The sequence below is a fragment of the Austrofundulus limnaeus genome, unplaced genomic scaffold (genome assembly GCF_001266775.1).
Source record: "Austrofundulus limnaeus strain Quisiro unplaced genomic scaffold, Austrofundulus_limnaeus-1.0 Scaffold109, whole genome shotgun sequence".
In the NCBI taxonomy this organism is placed as follows: Eukaryota; Metazoa; Chordata; class Actinopteri; order Cyprinodontiformes; family Rivulidae; genus Austrofundulus; species Austrofundulus limnaeus.
The window spans coordinates 573895-590741 of record NW_013952511.1 but is presented as its reverse complement, the minus strand read 5'-3'; the positions used below and the strand labels follow the sequence as shown (position 1 = coordinate 590741).

General features: G+C 38.8%; 1 protein-coding gene and 1 long non-coding RNA gene across 2 annotated transcripts in view; both read left to right on the top strand.

The window, feature by feature from the left end:
• LOC106521462 (HHIP-like protein 1) overlaps positions 1–6361 on the top strand; it is a gene marked incomplete in the record, with an annotated part of 18556 nt that extends 12195 nt beyond the window's left edge. Inside the window, 5 exon segments of the mRNA XM_014014026.1 lie at positions 401–546; positions 1014–1095; positions 1620–1702; positions 1823–2134; positions 5088–6361. Of these exon segments, the coding sequence (XP_013869480.1) occupies positions 401–546; positions 1014–1095; positions 1620–1702; positions 1823–2134; positions 5088–5821 (1357 nt within the window).
• Positions 6362–10976: 4615 nt separating this feature from the next.
• LOC106521461 (uncharacterized) overlaps positions 10977–16847 on the top strand; it is a 9443-nt gene continuing 3572 nt past the window's right edge. Inside the window, exons 1-3 of the long non-coding RNA XR_001310669.1 lie at positions 10977–12200; positions 13014–13120; positions 13210–14853. This is a non-coding gene — a long non-coding RNA (uncharacterized LOC106521461). The remainder of the gene's footprint in view (positions 12201–13013; positions 13121–13209; positions 14854–16847) is intronic.

Here is a 16847-nt window from a genome sequence, read left to right as displayed (position 1 = left end):
ATGATGATGATGTCTCTATCGTATTTTGCTGGATATGCAATTTGAATGGTAATGAAATATGGTGGTGATGAAATGCTGAACCTGATTCAAGATGACTGCCACAGCTAGTCAACCTTAGCAAACACAAAAATTGAAACAACGCAGCCAATTTTACAGACACTTTGCAGAAATTTGGTGTGATAATAGCGGAGAGTCATCTCCAAGACACAGGCCTACTTTGAAACGTGACATCTTAATCTACAAGATGGCACAGATAAAACCCTACATTCAAAATAAACAAATAAATAAAAACTGGGACTTTATTGATATGAGTTCTTATTCATATTAATTATTAAGAACTATTAGTATAAGGATGTAAACAACTGTGCTACTGTTCATGAGTTTCTTTCCTTCTGTTCAGGCGTCTGATGTCTCTGAAGGAGGACGCAGCAACAGGTGAATGGCAGTACAATGAGATCTGTATGGGACGAGACCAGACCTGCAGATTTCCTAAACTCATCAACAGTTATTACAGATACATCATCTCCTTTGCTGAGGATGAAGCAGGTGATGACTGCATGCGTTCATCTTCTCATCACACATATCGCTTGTTTAGATGTACTCAGACCTGCACAGTACTGTTGGGTACACAGCGTAAACAAAATCTGGTCTGAATTATTAGCTGCTGATTTATGAGTTCATGAGTGTTGCACACGTGTTTGTAGTCTTTCCAACTTTCCTTTTTGTTGAGCTGTCTGAAAGTATTAGTCACAGCAAAGCACAAATCCCTTTTTACCATAAACACATTCCTCCATTTTTAAAATCTGTCCAGTTCAAGAATCTTTATTATCCCAGAGGGACAATTTGTTGCACAGTCAGTAGACATAAAGCAAAAAAATTCATACTACAAAAAATGTCATGATTTGTTTTGTCTGTTTGTCTCTCTGTCTTACCATCATCTGAACCTTGCATCCTCCTTTCCCTGCTGCTTACATTGTCTCACTCCCACTTTTTTCTATGTCTACCACTTTTAGGTGAACTGTATTTCTTAGCCACTAGAGTTGCAAGTGCCACAGCCAGAACAGGAGTCATCTATAAGATGGTGGATCCTTCCAGGTAGCAATCCTCTTACAGCATCACTCTGACAACAGAAAAAAAATGAGCTCATGTTTTTGTAACCAGCTGTGATGTGCAGAACTTTAGATGCTGCTGATCAAACATCAGGAAGCATCTAAAACATATTGTCAAAAGCTTAAAACAAATAACAATTTTTAATATTGTGGATAAAGCAGGCTTTTTTAGTTTAATTATGAGATTTAACATTGTAGGATTCAAGAAGAAATTACCTGATGACAAAAAGAGCAACAACAATAATACTCTAAAAAGGTGTAATATAATATAATATAATATAATATAATATAATATAATATAATATAATATAATATAATATAATATAATATCTGTAAAAACTGCTGCTTCCTTAATAACTCTCTTTTTAGTCAGTTTGAATCAAAATAATTAATATCAGGTATTAAATTTGCCTTTACGGCTCTCCTTTGCAGTGATACAAATTAAAGTCTTTTTGGACATGCACATATTACTGACTGGATGTGTATTTTCTTTTTCTTCTGACCACACAGACGAGCACCGCCAGGAAAATGTAGCATCAAACCTCTACCTGTTAAGATAAAAGGAAAACTCATTCATTTCCACCCAAGAGAGGGTAAGAAAAGCAATTATTGTTTAAAAAAATACTAAGAATCCTGGCTTTAGAAACTAAATGCATAGACACTAGATAAATTGTTAAAAAAGAGAGTTTTTATGTGTCTTTTCTTGTTTGCAGAGTTTGTCATCAACAAGAAACCCACCACGACGCCCATTCCAACAACAACTGTAAAAACCACAGCTAAAGCTACAACWATAAAAAAACAGATACCGGTAATAAGAAAGCCTATAATAATAAGAAAGCCCCCAATGCCAACGAGACCAACGAGAAAAAGGCCGCCGGCATCGCCAACAACAGCAGCAAGAAAAACGACGAGCAAGACAACGAGCTCGGCCGTTCAAGCCACAATGAAAACAAACGCAGCCACAACCGTAAAACCAACGGCTGTCCAGACGGGCACGGCGCATCCCGCCACAACTGCATCGACCGGTAGGCCTACTGGTGCACCTGCTTATTATACTAGCTCTACTGACCTCCCAAACTCTGCTCCTAGCACAAGCACTGATGTGTCTGATCGAACTAACACGCGTTCAGCGACACACACTTTTGTACGAGGAGAGGGCGCCAGCATCCACACTGACTCCTTGGCTTTCTGCACTCTGTTCTTGCTTTACACTATAACACTTTAACAGGAAACTTGATAATATACTTGTGTGATTCTGGGAAATACAACTGGATGAAACAGCTATGACGATCACATTCATCTGGAGTCATAGCTGGTATTTGTTTCAGCTGGCTGAAAATCTTTACTTTTCACGCTAAATTATCATTAGTTCAAGCAGTAATTCATGTAGTTTAGCATTGCAGTACCGTATTGTAAATGCATTTGTGGTTGGGATGTTTTTTGTTAACATTTGCAGGGTTGATGAGCCTCAATTATGTATTTTATTTAAATACAGTAATAAGGGTATCAATAATCAGTGAAATATTTTATAACGAGTAAGGTTCAGATTAAGTAAAAGTAATGTGGCTATCAGTCGATGTTTCAAACCTGCTAACATATTATTCTTTGGCTGGTTCAAAAGTGTCTCGTCAGACAAATGGTACATTTTTTTACTTGTCAGCTATTTGCACTACTTTAAATGAAAGCAACCATTATTTATTTTGAATAAATGTTTCTTCCGCATCAGCTTCAGCTCGGACAATCATCCTTGTGTGTTTGTGTCTACGTCCTTTTCTCTTCACTTCTTTACAAAACTACTGCTTAAAGCACAGTTCGAGTACTAGTAGTCCATGATAGGGATGAAGAAATTTATAGTTTAGTACTGATTAAATACAACACAGAGTTAGGGTTTTCTATTTTGTAATACCTTTATAATGTTTGTTATATTTCTTACTTGTGTTAATTGAAATAGCGTAGATACATGTCCGGATATAACAACACATAATTGAAGCTGTATTAACATTAGAGTTAAGGGCTGTATGTTGGAATGCCTGTGATTCAGCTGTAGGCCAGCAGGGGCGAACTCGGGCATTGAAGATCCTGTATTTATTGGCCGACTTCCTGTTTTGACTTTCAGTGTGTGGGTTGACTTGCCAGCTCATGGCTGAATAAACCCCCACTCCAGAATTCTGATGTTGTATGGTATTTATTTCTTATCACAGATCATTTTATTTAACACTTGTGTTTTCACCTGACTTCAGCCGTTATTGAACACGTATTTTCTTACAGGGATATAAAATTCAACTTCCTGTTTGTTACTGAATTAACACATTAATCATTTGACTAGGAAACTATTGACTTGACATTTAAACTCATCACATTTACAGAATGAGAAAATTTGTAATCTTGCTTTTCACTTTGATGAGGTAATTCATTGAGCATGTTTTTGTAAACTGGACAACAAAAATCTGCTAAAAATTTAAAAATTTGCATTCCTTAAAAAAAGACAATCATCTTATTTTAATAATGACAATGTTATTAAAAATACTGTTAGGCCAACATGGCAGCATCATTTTGTACAGTCAAGCTAACTCTTGTTTACAGACTAGCTCACAGACAGGTTGGGCTTTTCATACTGTAGTAGTTACAGTTATAATCTTAGTCACAAAGAATACATTTCCCTCCAAATAAAACCATGAAAAAGTATTTTCCAACACAAAAAAGGGGGCTAAATTGGGTTCTTTGTGATGTTGTAGTTATAGTTGGCAGAGTTGTAACAAAGTACATTTACTTTGTAACAGTACCTAAATAATTTTTTTGAGGATTTGTAATTTTACCAGTTTTTTTATTGCAATCTTTACTTGTATTTTGTTACATTCAAAACACAAAATGAAGATTTTACTTTGCTAAAATTTAACACCTTGTAACACAACACAAATTATAATATGACTGGAACTCATCATGAAATGAGTTGTTAATGCACTCTAAAAAATGAAGTGTTGAATTTGCTTGACTAAGTTACGTCAACTGGTTTCACTAAACTGAGTTATAGTGTGTATAAAAGTACTATTACTTTTACTTTCCTGATTATTGCAAGAGGTTTATGACTTTTACGTAATAACTTTTCTTATTAGTGAACTTAATTTTTACCAAAACCATTTTCTGTTAAAGTATATTTACTTTTTCTTTGTTAGTTTTTTCCAAGTATGCACCTCTGGTAGTTTGGACCTTATGAGCTGTGACATCAAATACTTTTTCAGTAAAATAAAACACCTTCTTCTCAAAAATGACACTGGTGTGAAAAAAATGCTATGTTATTATGCCTCTACATGACTGATTTGTTTAGTTTGTTGCCGTTTTGTCAATCAAATCACGTCTTGTGTATACCGATGGTGCTGGTGCTACAAATGAGTTTGTCTGCCAGGAGTTGAGTGAACATTTGGATTTACTACACGCACAAATCAGGTGAACTAATACATTCAGCAGCCTCAGCACCAACAGAATATAGTGGTCTATGCTCGGCACTTGTACATCTACAWAGTAGCATGGACACTGGCTGAGAAAACAGCAACAAATGCAAAAGTGGAGGTTAAATATCTGCAAATGTGTTATTTCACAATGATAAAATAATTGTTTCATAATCCTGAAAAATTGTATGGGCCATGGTTTGGCTAGCTACCAGGGTTGGACAATCCTGGTCCTCGAGAACTGCTGTCATGCATGTCTTACCTGTTTCTCTGTTCCAACACACCTGATTCTGTGACTGAATTACCTCTCTAAGTTCTGCCAAATCCTGTTATTCACCGATTCATTTAAACCAGGTGAAACATGCAGGATAACGACCCTCGGGGTCTAGGATTGCCCACTTTTATATTGGACTTTTCGCATATCATAGCCTTTAAGGTGCTCACTGTTGATAACTACATCACTTCAAAAATGTCTGGTCATTTAACATTATTTTCTATTCATATAAAGAGGGTGATTCTGTCTCTCCCTCAGGTTACCGTGCTACCGTCATGACTGCAGCCTTCTCTAGGATTGTCACCACACCGGCAACAAAGATAAACAGTAGACCTTATGTCACTGGTACAACCCCACTACCTTTAAACTTTCCACAGCCCCTTCCTCCAACTCTACCCTCGCCTCTGAAACGGCCCCAGGCTGTTGTGACTTCTCCATCCCATCGTAAACATCCTGTAGTGTTAACCACAACATGGGCGCCATATTTCAACCTGAAGCCCACCCTAACATCTGCAAAGCTCCAGAAAACACCAGCTCCTAAAGCATGGGAAGACAAACGGATGCCTGGAAGGAAGCCGGAAAGTGCTGGAGAGGGTAACCAAGTACACAAGAGGCCCCGAGGTAGTGGTCGAGGTTCCAAGAGAGGAAGAGGAGGGAAAAGGCTGCCAGCCGGATCTGTGCGACTTGTAAATGACGACGGTTTGTCAGATCGAGGCAGGGTGGAGATCTTTATCCGAGGGGAGTGGGGGACGGTGTGCGATGACCTTTTCACCAGGAAAGCGGGTTCGGTCGTGTGTCGACAGCTCGGCTTCACGAATGTGCTGGCTGTGATGAAGAGGGCCATGCTGGGATCGGCCGACAGCAGAGTCAAGATCCTGCTGGACGATGTGGAGTGTGAGGGTGGGGAAAGATCTCTGCTGGAGTGCAAGAGGTCACAGGTGGGGAAACACAACTGTTCACACGAGGAGGATGTTGGCGTGATTTGTGGTTGACAACAAAGAAAAGAACAGATCACGGTTGTCTCAAAGGAATTTGCAATTTGTGGGACTCTGTGTTTGCTTTTTTAATGCAGATTTTTCCTTTGTCCCACCCCCCYACACACACACTTTTTTGTGTTTGTCACACAAAAACTTGAGTCTTTGAATTTAAAGTTTGTTTACATTGTATCAGTTCAGTATTAAGCAACTTAAGAAGCACTAAAATGTAAAAAAATCCTAATGTTACAAAAAACAGTATTTGTAGACTTTTTCCACTAAATGTTTAAACATCAACCTGAAGGTGAATGTGATTGTACTTCCATTTTAAACTATTTTCATTAAAAGCTTTAAAAAATGTATTTACAACTAAACTAAAACACTCTGATGAAGGCAAGACCTTGTATTTTTATCCTAGTATTTCATCTGTCAGGTTTTTTTTTTGTTTGCTTTTTTGGAAGGATATTTGAAACCAGTTTAAACCATTTGAATGTAGCCCTAAGTTGATTTTTATGTTGAAAATGCTGGACATTTTGAAAAATAAATTAGATAAAAATGTTCCATTGTAAAACATTTTCTCTTACATAAGATCTTTTGAAATGGGGTTTTGTCTAAAGGTTATAAACAATTAATATTCAGCCTGTAGATAACTCTTTGAATTACATAAGTTTGGAAAAAGTCAGTCTATGTCTGARGTGACCAAGACCAACAGTCTTTAAAGACCAGCAATCCACTTTCCTTTTAGCCCCATTAGTTTGACATTTTGCTCGGAATTAAATTCTATTTCTTTTATCTGATTCAAGTAAAAATATTAACTGATTGTAACATTTCACAAAGCCCCATTTTAAAATATCTGAACGATTGTTTTAAGGATCACAAGGGCGCAGGATGCCTCTGATATGAATAAAGTTTGATGCAAAATTTTGTTTTCAAATGTTCTTTATTTTCTTTGTGTGCTGTAATCAGATGAAGAATGATGACTGAGGATATTTTTAGTCTCTCACTCGTGCCGTTCTCTTTTCTCGGTCACAACAGGAAGTACAATAAATGCTTCCGAATGACAGAATAGCAATATGGTTTCTAGATGTAAAMTGAGAGTCACAAAAATATGCTCAGACTAGCAACATCTAACTAAAGCAAAACACATTAACTATTTGGATTCTGATTAAATTTCTCTATAATTTGATACTAATAAAAAAAAACCTGAACAAATGAACTTATACCAAGATAATAGTATTTTCTCATCCTACCACAGGGAGGCAGTCATTTATCATCTTCCAGCCTCTGAAAGCTGCATCAAGGACGTTGATGTTAAAAGATTCAATCAGTTTTCTGTTTCAGTAATTTACACACACACACACACACACACACACACACACACACNTTTATCTACAAACACATAAAACTGACTTCTTCATAGAGAATGCCCTCCCTGAGAGTTTAGTGGAAAAACTATGAAAAAAATCTGAGACAGCTTTAATTTACTTTGTTTTGTTCAAACTAATATAACTGTTTTGTGTCAGTTTGTACCAGTAAACCCACATCTGTTGATTGATGTTATCTCCCGGGTCATTCTTATAAAATCATCACTTTAATCTCCTCACCTGCTGCACCTGTCTGCTCCACCGACACATGACTCCTCTCAGCGGGAGGAGTCAGTAATCCTTCTGCTTGTTTATCTTTTCTGACTTTTAACAATCATCCAGCTTTGATATCGTCTCCTGTTCTTTTTCAGACTCATCCTGACAAATATGTTTTATTTAAACACCGCTCCAACTTCTGCTACTAGAGACACTTAAGTCCCGCCCCCACACTATTTCTGATTGGCTAATAGCCCTGTCTAAAGTTAAAGCTGCGTCTCAGATTGGGCCAGAGAAATGTTTGTTAAATCTGTTTCCCACGCAGCGCATCAGATACCAGCATAGCGAAAGTGTGCTAGTTGTTTAAAAATTAATACCTCGTCAGATGTTGTTTATTACCTTTTAATGTTTTTTAATGGCTTTAATTTTTGCTTATTTGATTTACTACCTTGTAATACTTTTTACAACCCCGCGGATACCCTGCAATACACAAACCAAACCAACGAACAAACCAACAAATCAAACCAACAAACAAACAACCCAACCAACCAACAAACAAACCCACCAATACACAAGCCAACAAACAAACCAACAAACAAACAAACCAACCAATAAACAAGCCAGCAAACAAACAAAAAACAAACCAATCAACAAACCAACCAACCAACCAATAAACAAACCAAAAAACAAACCAACCAACAAACAAAAAAACAAACCAAACTAACAAACCAACCAACCAACAAACAAACAAACACACAAGCAAACAAACAAGCAAGTAAGCAATCAAACAAACAGAAAAACAAGCAAACAAACAAACCAACCAACCAACCAACAAACCCACCAATACACAAGGCAACAAACAAACAAACGAACCAACCAACAAACAAACAAACCAACCAATAAACAAGCCAACAAACAAACAAAAAAACAAACAAACCAACCAACCAACCAACAAACCAACCATAAACAAACCAACAAACAAGCTAACAAACAAACAAACAAACAATAAACCAACAAACAAACCAAACAAACCAACCAACCAACAAAAAAGCAAACAAGCAAACAAACAAACAAGCAAGCAAGCAATCAAACAAACAAGCAAACAGACAAACAAGCAAACAAACAAACCAACCAACATACAAACAAGCAAGCAAACAAACAAACCAACAAACAAAAAAATACAACAAACCAACAAACAAACCTAACCAACAAACCAAGACACAAACAAACCAAAAAACAAACAAGCAAACCAACAAACCAGCCAACAAACAAACAAGCAAACAAACAAACCAACCAACATACAAACAAGCAAGCAAACAAACAAACCAACAAACAAAAAAAAATACAACAAACCAACAAACAAACCTAACCAACAAACCAACCAACATACAAACAAGCAAGCAAACAAACAAACCAACAAACAAAAAAAAAATACAACAAACCAACAAACAAACCTAACCAACAAACCAACCAACAAACAAACAAGCAAACAAAACAAATAAACAAGCAAACCAACAAACAAACAAACAAACAAGCAAGCAAACCAACAAACAAACAAACAAGCAAACCAACAAACAAACAAACATACAAACAGTGCAGCAGAGCCAATCAACTCATCCATACCAATCCCCAGAGCCTTCATCTCGTTCAGAGCGAGTGGAGCGTAGATTGTGGACAGTTTTCCACAGCGTTTCAGAGTTTTAAAAAGACTGTTGAAGGTCAGCAGGTTGGGACGGATGGACATTTGGTTCATCTGCTTCAGGAGCTCCTACAGAGAGACACACACACACACACACACACACACACACACACACACACACACACACACACACACACACACACAAGCTGTTGGTTTTAGGCCCAGTTCCAACTTTAACAGAGCATTGCCTCATAGAAGTAACACAGTCATGCAAAACAAAATGAAGCCATGATGTTAGGGACGTCAGCATTACCAACAAAAATCAAATCAACCTGAAATGCATACATCAAGTGCACTGTATTTACAGCATGTTCCTTCTTAGCTATCTTTGATGTCAGTTTAGTATATAATTTACAGGCAATACATGACATCACAGTCACAATCAGGAAGTGAAGCTGAATCAAACAGGAAAGAGACACAGGGGAAAAAAACCCCAGAATGACTGGTCCAGGTGTATTTTCCTCCAGAAGACAGGCAGAAAAAAAAACCTATTAATAGAAATAATTACAACAACACTTAGTCACTCTCCTCTACATGTGTGTTGTAATTAAACTAAAGACAGCAGCAGAGTGAGGAAATGTGGTCAATTTGTCCCACAGCAGTCTAAGCCTGCAGCAGCAGAACTAAGGGACAACTCAGGAAATCAACCCTAATTAGATTTATCTAAAAAGGAAAGTCTTAAGTCTAGTCGTAAAAGTAGACAAAGTATCATCATCATTAACAGAAACTGGAAGTTATTTCCATGAGAGAAGAGCTTGATAACTGAAAGCTCTGCCTCCCATTCTACTTTTAGAAACTCGAGGAAAGTAAACCTGCAGTCTGAGAGAGAAGTGCTCTGTTAGGAAATATGGAGCAAAGATCCATAAGACCTCTCTTCTAGCTTGAAATACAGAAGTCTGCAGACCAGATATGAAGAACATTTTTTCCTCAAGTCAAAAACCTTCTGAACAACTAACCTGTATTGCTTAGTCCCCAATATTGCACTGGACTAAATAAATGAATTTACATTTTTAACGTCCTTTATGAGGTTACTGTATGTTTAGTGTTTGCATATCATGCATCATATGCATATACAATTCTGTTATGTTGAATTACTAGAAATACACCATTAGCTGGAGCTAAATGTGTGTTTTACAGCTGGATCATTTTGATTCCCATATTTATGCAACCATCTAGGGGAGCTACAGATCCTTGTGCAGTTCTTCCACAGTTAGGTGACCCAGATTTACAGGAGGGTAAAAAGTGCACCTGTGTTTCTAATTAAATACAAGCCTGTACATTTATTTTACAGTTTTAGTTTTACTCTTACATGCATTCAAACTTGTTTTTACCTTTAACACAATGATCCCCAGCTATTTTTAGTTTAGTCGTGAAGGTTTGAGATAAGTGATGTCAGAATTGATAAATTCAAACACAGGAAGCCAATTTAAGGCAGGCACGGAATAAAAGAGACAACAGCAAAGAGCAGCAAAGGATGGTCTTTGTCAGCAGATGATTTAACTGTGACATTAATTATCTCTAATAGAGCTGCATCGGCTTAAGACGAGTGATATTCCTGATCCCAGCTAGACTGAAAATAAATTCATGACATGTCTTCACTGACCTACAAAAAGAAACAAGGAACAGAACCATGAAGACTTTATTCTTCTTATGAAGAGTATTGATTTCTCTGTGTAATTCTCCTTTTTGCTGACTTCACTTCTCAGGACAAAAACATGGAAAGGCAAACTTTACAACAAAGTTACAAGAGATTTGGTTTTATTTACACCCAAAAGCTGTTACATCATCTTTCATTTTCATATATGTAAAACTTAGTTTTTTACATTGTTGAATAAAAGCATTCAAATCCTGAAATAACCTATATTAAAACAGAATGGAAGTTATTTAGTCAACTGTGGCAATCATCTGGAAATGAGTTGACTTCAAAAGTTCATCAGTTGCAGATCCAATGGTTACTTTATGAGAGCTTCATTAAAATCTGTTAATGAGTTATTTTCCAGATATTTAGAGCAGATCGTTAGCAAAGCTTTTTTAAGAAAACACATTTGCCAGTGTCTTTGCGATGTTCTGTGCTGTTGATTACTTTGCAGATGTGATGCTTAAAGACAGAAAAACCCAGGGCACAGGCAAAATCCAAAATGTAAAAAAAAAAGGCTTTAATACAAAAAAGGCTGGYGAGGCAACTCAAAATTTCTTACAAAATCTCAGGGGAACATGAGGAACACAGAGAACACCACACTGTCTGGTAACAGCACGATGATCAAACACCAGACTGAGGACAAGACACCAAAACATAAAGGGAAACTAATTAGAGACAACGAGAAACACCTGGAGGAGACACAAGAGGAAACAGGTGAGCAGAGGCGGGGCTGGAGGCAAGACAGCAGGGCAGAGATACAAAGAGGAACACAGAAACACTAAAGCTAAAGGAAAAAGACACAAATCGTGACAGCAGATCCAATGAAGCAAACTTGTGGACCAGAAATGGACCGGGGGGCGCCAGCTGTCAATCGCTTGTTTGGGTTCACATTATTTAAGAATCGTTTTTCATCAGTGAGTCACAGAATGTTTTATAAAACAGCATTTTGTGACCTGAGGCTTAAAGGTGTGGGGTACAGCAGTGCAATACAGTAATAACCCAAATAAAATTAAGTTTTAGGATGAATAAATCACAATTTATGAGTTGTACAATTAAAACGTTATAGGAAGAATAAGTAGAGACAGTTTTGTGGATAAGGATGGTCCAAAATGCTTCTTCATTCTTTTATATTTAATGAAGTCCTATTTTTTTAATATAGTGCTAGCTGAAAAATAAAAGAAAATGAGACATTTAGATGAAATCTACACAGAATCCCTGGAAATATATGTAATAATAGCTCTGCAGTTGTGTGAATGTGAGCTAAATATGATTTCTGTTCAATATTTCATGGACCAAACTCTCTCCTTGCTGTGTTAGAGTGTGTGTGGCTGCTGTACAGATGTTACCCAGGGACAAATAAGCATCACAAACTCCCCTGCTACATTTTTCAGCAGGATGTCTTGGTTTTCKTTTTTCACCAGCCAGACGGATGGAGAAAGAGTCTGTGCATAAGCTGTCTCCCCGTGCACACATATATAGGTAAAAATATAGCTGCATGTTTACAATTCCTGCTGTGTGGCGTTCGGGCTTTCTTCTCCATGAGTCCGTCCACCGTGTTCTGGAAGCTTCTCACTGAGAGCGAGGGGAGGTGGCGGGGAAGCGTTATAGGACAACAAATGTGAAGGAGGTGGAGAGGTGCTGATGAAATATGGGGGGAAAGCTGAGACAGAAAGTGTGTGGGGAGGGAGGAGGGAGGAGTGTTAGACAAGCAGAGGAGGACACATAGAGAGAAAAGCAGCACGGAGGGTAAAGAATGGGAGAGACAGGGAGGAGGTGGAGGAAAGGATGAGGGATACTGAGGTTTAATGAGAGCAGGCTGAGGTTGCAGCAGACAGGATGTAATGCGAATGATTACAGCACATAAAGCACCAGATAGATCAGGAATTAAACATTTAATGAAGGATATCTTTTGTTAAAAAAAATACCTTTTTAAGACATCTGCATGAAACATCTGGAGAAGAGAGCAATCAACCTGCCAAACCACTCATCCGTCCACACCCTCTCCTCCCATCCATGTTTCTACACACGCTCCCCTTCCTTCACCCAGCAGCATGCTTTAACTCACCCACAATCTTCTCTCCGTCCCACCTGCACACAAGCTCCCTCCTCTGCCCTCCTTTTTTCATCCTCCTCTCTGCCTCCTCTTTCCATTAGTATCTCCTTTGCTGTCACTTCCACACTTCCTGAGGGCATCTGTTTCTTTATTTCCATGCGCATCCTTCTTCTCTGGTTCCTCTGTTTTTTCCTCACAGAGAACATTTATTATGACATGGTTTTTTTTGTTTTCCACAGATTGTCTCAAGTTGATGAATCAGCTGCAGGATATAAAGGCTTCAGAGACCACGGCATGTGAAAAGATCTTTCTTCACTAACAGGAGGAGAGAATAAGTCATTAATAAGTAAATCAAAGGCAAACGTTTGTCTTTGTTATAAAAAAATCACTTATTTTCTTTTGACTGTCTATTCACAAACCTTCTGTTTGTTTTAGTGGGATGCAGGGACGTTCCTCTGGATGGGAAGAAATGCTGAATGAATCCTGACGGGTTGCTGGAGAGGCAAGGAGGCACCAAAAAAAGAAAAAGAGGGGAAAAAAAGAAAAGGAAGAACATTTGCAAGCTTCTGGAAAGAAAAGGGAGGAGAGAGGGAGCGGTATGACTCAGAGCACAGCAGTGAGAAGAGACACTGTATTCTGCATGCGAGAGGAGCAGCAGCAGGGAGGGAGCCAGAGGAACACCAAGGAGAACGTGGAGAAAAAGCCAAGGAGGACTTGACCAGAGCTGAGCTCGCCGTTGGACGAAAGGACGGGATGAGGACGGAGGCTGCCGCACCGGCAAGCAGTTAGCAGGAAATAGGCCGAGTGAATCAGCCTGCTGGGGGGGAGAGGGAGAAAGGAAGAGGGTGAGTTTTGAAAGTTAAGCATTTTAGGATGACTGACGCCAGCTGAGGGAAGGTTAAATTAAGGTTTTGCTGCGGGGACCTGGACTTTGGACGCCGAGTGGCAAAGGTCACGAGGGCTGGCTTAATGAACAATTTCTCGAGCTTGTCTTTGAGCGATTTTTCTCCTGCTACGAGGGAGAGGAAGCATGACTGAAGACGGTTGACCAAAAATGACGACGAAGGGTACAAATGATGGCAAGTCAATGCAACATTTAAGAGCCAAACAGAAAAAAGAACTGAAGTGAGAAAAAATGGGGACATGGAAACACACCAAGAGGATCCTGTTAAATATTGATGCTGGCAGGCCTTTTCTGAAAGCTTGGACAGTTGATTTTCTATTCTGAAGGATTTTGTTTCTCTGAACAGACAACTCACATCAACCAAAGGGATGCTCACAGCAAATTCTCACAATACCTTAAAAGTGCAGGCTTGGCTTCCTGGAGGACTTTTTTTTGGACAACTGTGTAACCCCTTAGGAAGAGTCCAAAAATGAGATTTTGATGTGGAACACACAAATAAGTGGGAGACTGACGTGTTTCGTCTTCTCTAACAGATTCTCTGCATCACTGCCTGAAGAGATTAACCAGCCCTCCAGATCCAAATGTACCTGTTTTGACTTCCGTTTTTCACGACCCAGAGTAAACTAGAGAACTTTGATCACCATTGGTATGGAGGATGTCTGAAATGGAGGCAAGATGCATTGTTTGTTTTTGCTTCCTTGACTGACTAAAGGTGCAATGAGCTATAATGTCATAAAGGCACTGTTAGAAACCACCTTCTCCAACTTAAACCAGCTACAACACAGCGCTACAGCCTTCGTCCAGCTGTAGACAGATCAGCCGTGGGTCTATGTGGACCAATGTCGGGGGTGCGTGAGCACTGTCGAGGATGTCGACTGTGTTTCCTTGTATAGATTTTAACGTGCAATTGCATTATAGACTTTGTCGCCAGCTGTTTCTGGGTGTATTTTCAGAGCTCTCTTTGTGTGTGTGTCTGTGTGTGTATATGTTGCCTGGATTCTTCCCCCTCTCAGTGACAGAGCTGGACCTGAACAGCAGTGGTAAATCAGGGGAAAGGGAGGGCAAAGAGGAAAAAAAGAAGATGAAAGAAACGAGCAGGAATGGAAAACCCTGGAAACATGCTTGGATAAAAAGAATTGACAAAGTCCTTGGCTGCCCCCCCAGTACAATGTGTGGTGAGTGAGTGCACATTACTGTGCTTTATGATCCATCTGTGTAATTGTGTCCTTGCAGTGCGCATCATCCCTCAGGAGGTTGGCCAAAAGGCCAGTAAGAGTTCAGTGGTATCAGGGTGGTTCAGGTTACTGGATGCAAGTCACGTGATCGGACAAGATGTTGAGGTCGATGGTGACACATCCACCAATGACTCAAACTGGTAAATCTAGGTCACATGATGATGGTGTCCAGGGGTCACATGACAAATAGTCCGGGAGCAAAATAAAAACTGAACCATGCTTCACAACACAGTGTCGCTGTCAGAGAACTCCTGAAAACATTACTGTTGGGATAAATTCTGTAGACATTCGTCAGGCTTAAATTAGCATCATTTGACAGTTTAAACGTACGAGTGTTGAGTAAAGTGTATAAATAGCATACTCAGCAAACTCGAATGCATGAAAAAATGCATCAGTTAAGCTAAAGGTCTGCGATTAAGGAGGGTAATTAATAAGAGTTATGTTTCACCAATAATAACCCAGAAAGTGAACATTTTTCTGCAAAGACACGTTAAAAGTCAGAAAATCTGCACCGCCTTTTCTGCTCCTCACACAAGATGCCTTGTCTCTCTTCTCACGCTCCAATCTCTGGTTCATCCTGACACACAGATTCACACACAAACTATAAAAAAGGGCACCAGCATAGAGAGAGCAGGGCTGCGGTTGAAGCGAAGTGACAGTTGGTTGATGGCCGCTGGCCTTAAAATCCGAGCGGAGCTGGCCAGCCGAGCTCGTAATGAGGCTGTGCAACATTCTAGTGTCATGAGGATGTGGCTCTCACACCATCATCATGCACATCACTCAGAGTGTGTGTTTGTGTGTGACAGAGGGGAGCGACAACTAAAGATGCTGCCTCTTTGCAGTGGGCAGTGAGGGTCTTTGCAGCTTAGATGTGGCCCATTTTAGGCACATCATGGTTAGTCAGCTCTTTTTTTCTGTCTGATCCAGTGTAAAGGTTATTAATGCAACTGTCAAACTTTAAGTTATATTGGATTTCACATTTAATGTTTTGATATACAGTGATTGAAGAAAATTTTGGGTGAAAGGGGTCTGATTTTTACTAGTCAGTATGAACCCACAGTGACTGCTTCATTCAACAATTATTATAATACTGATGGAAAAAGCAGTGATATAATGTAATATTAACAAAATAGGGGCACTTGCATTGCTGGAAACTGTGGTTTTGAGATCAAAATCTTATAAAAAAAAGATGTTGAATGTGGAAGAGGAAAATGCTAACTTTAGCACTGGTATGGAGAAAAAACAATGAAAAACTAAACAGCAGTAATCAAATCTCCACTTGTTGTTCCTCTTTATGTACATGTTAGCATTAGCAATGCAGCTGAACTAAAGGAACAGGACATTAAAGCAACATTTTGCTTAAAAGAAAGGCAACGATACATTGGACTGTTTGTGTGAAGTTCCCAGTTATTGTTGCAACTTTCTGTGTTCCTAACCTTTGAACCACAGGAAATATTGTAAGTCTGTTTGAGGTAACCAGTTTCTGAGACAATTCTGCTTTCCTCTGATATACTAAATGACCACCTTCCCATTGGAAGAAAAAAATACATTGATCTAATATGGCTGTTTTCAAGATGGCGGTCTTGTTCCACAGTCTAAAAGAAAAATCATGTCTCTCATCAGTAGCTGGGGTATTTAGGTATTTTATTTTCCCTTTCATTTTTGAAATACAATGGTGTCCTGAGCCTTTTGACTCACCCTGTATACCGGATTTTCTTGCAACTTTCTTTAAGAAATGGGATCTGTCCTGAAGAGACAATTAGATATACCGCCACAAATCTGTGATCCATTTGTATTTACACAGCTCTTAAAAAACATTAAAAACAATCATAAAAAATTTAACATTTTAAAACATTTAAATGGCTGCAATCAATGATTCAGTTCATCCCAATCCCCATGAAAGAGCTGCATTTTTACAGGAACATCCTTCAACC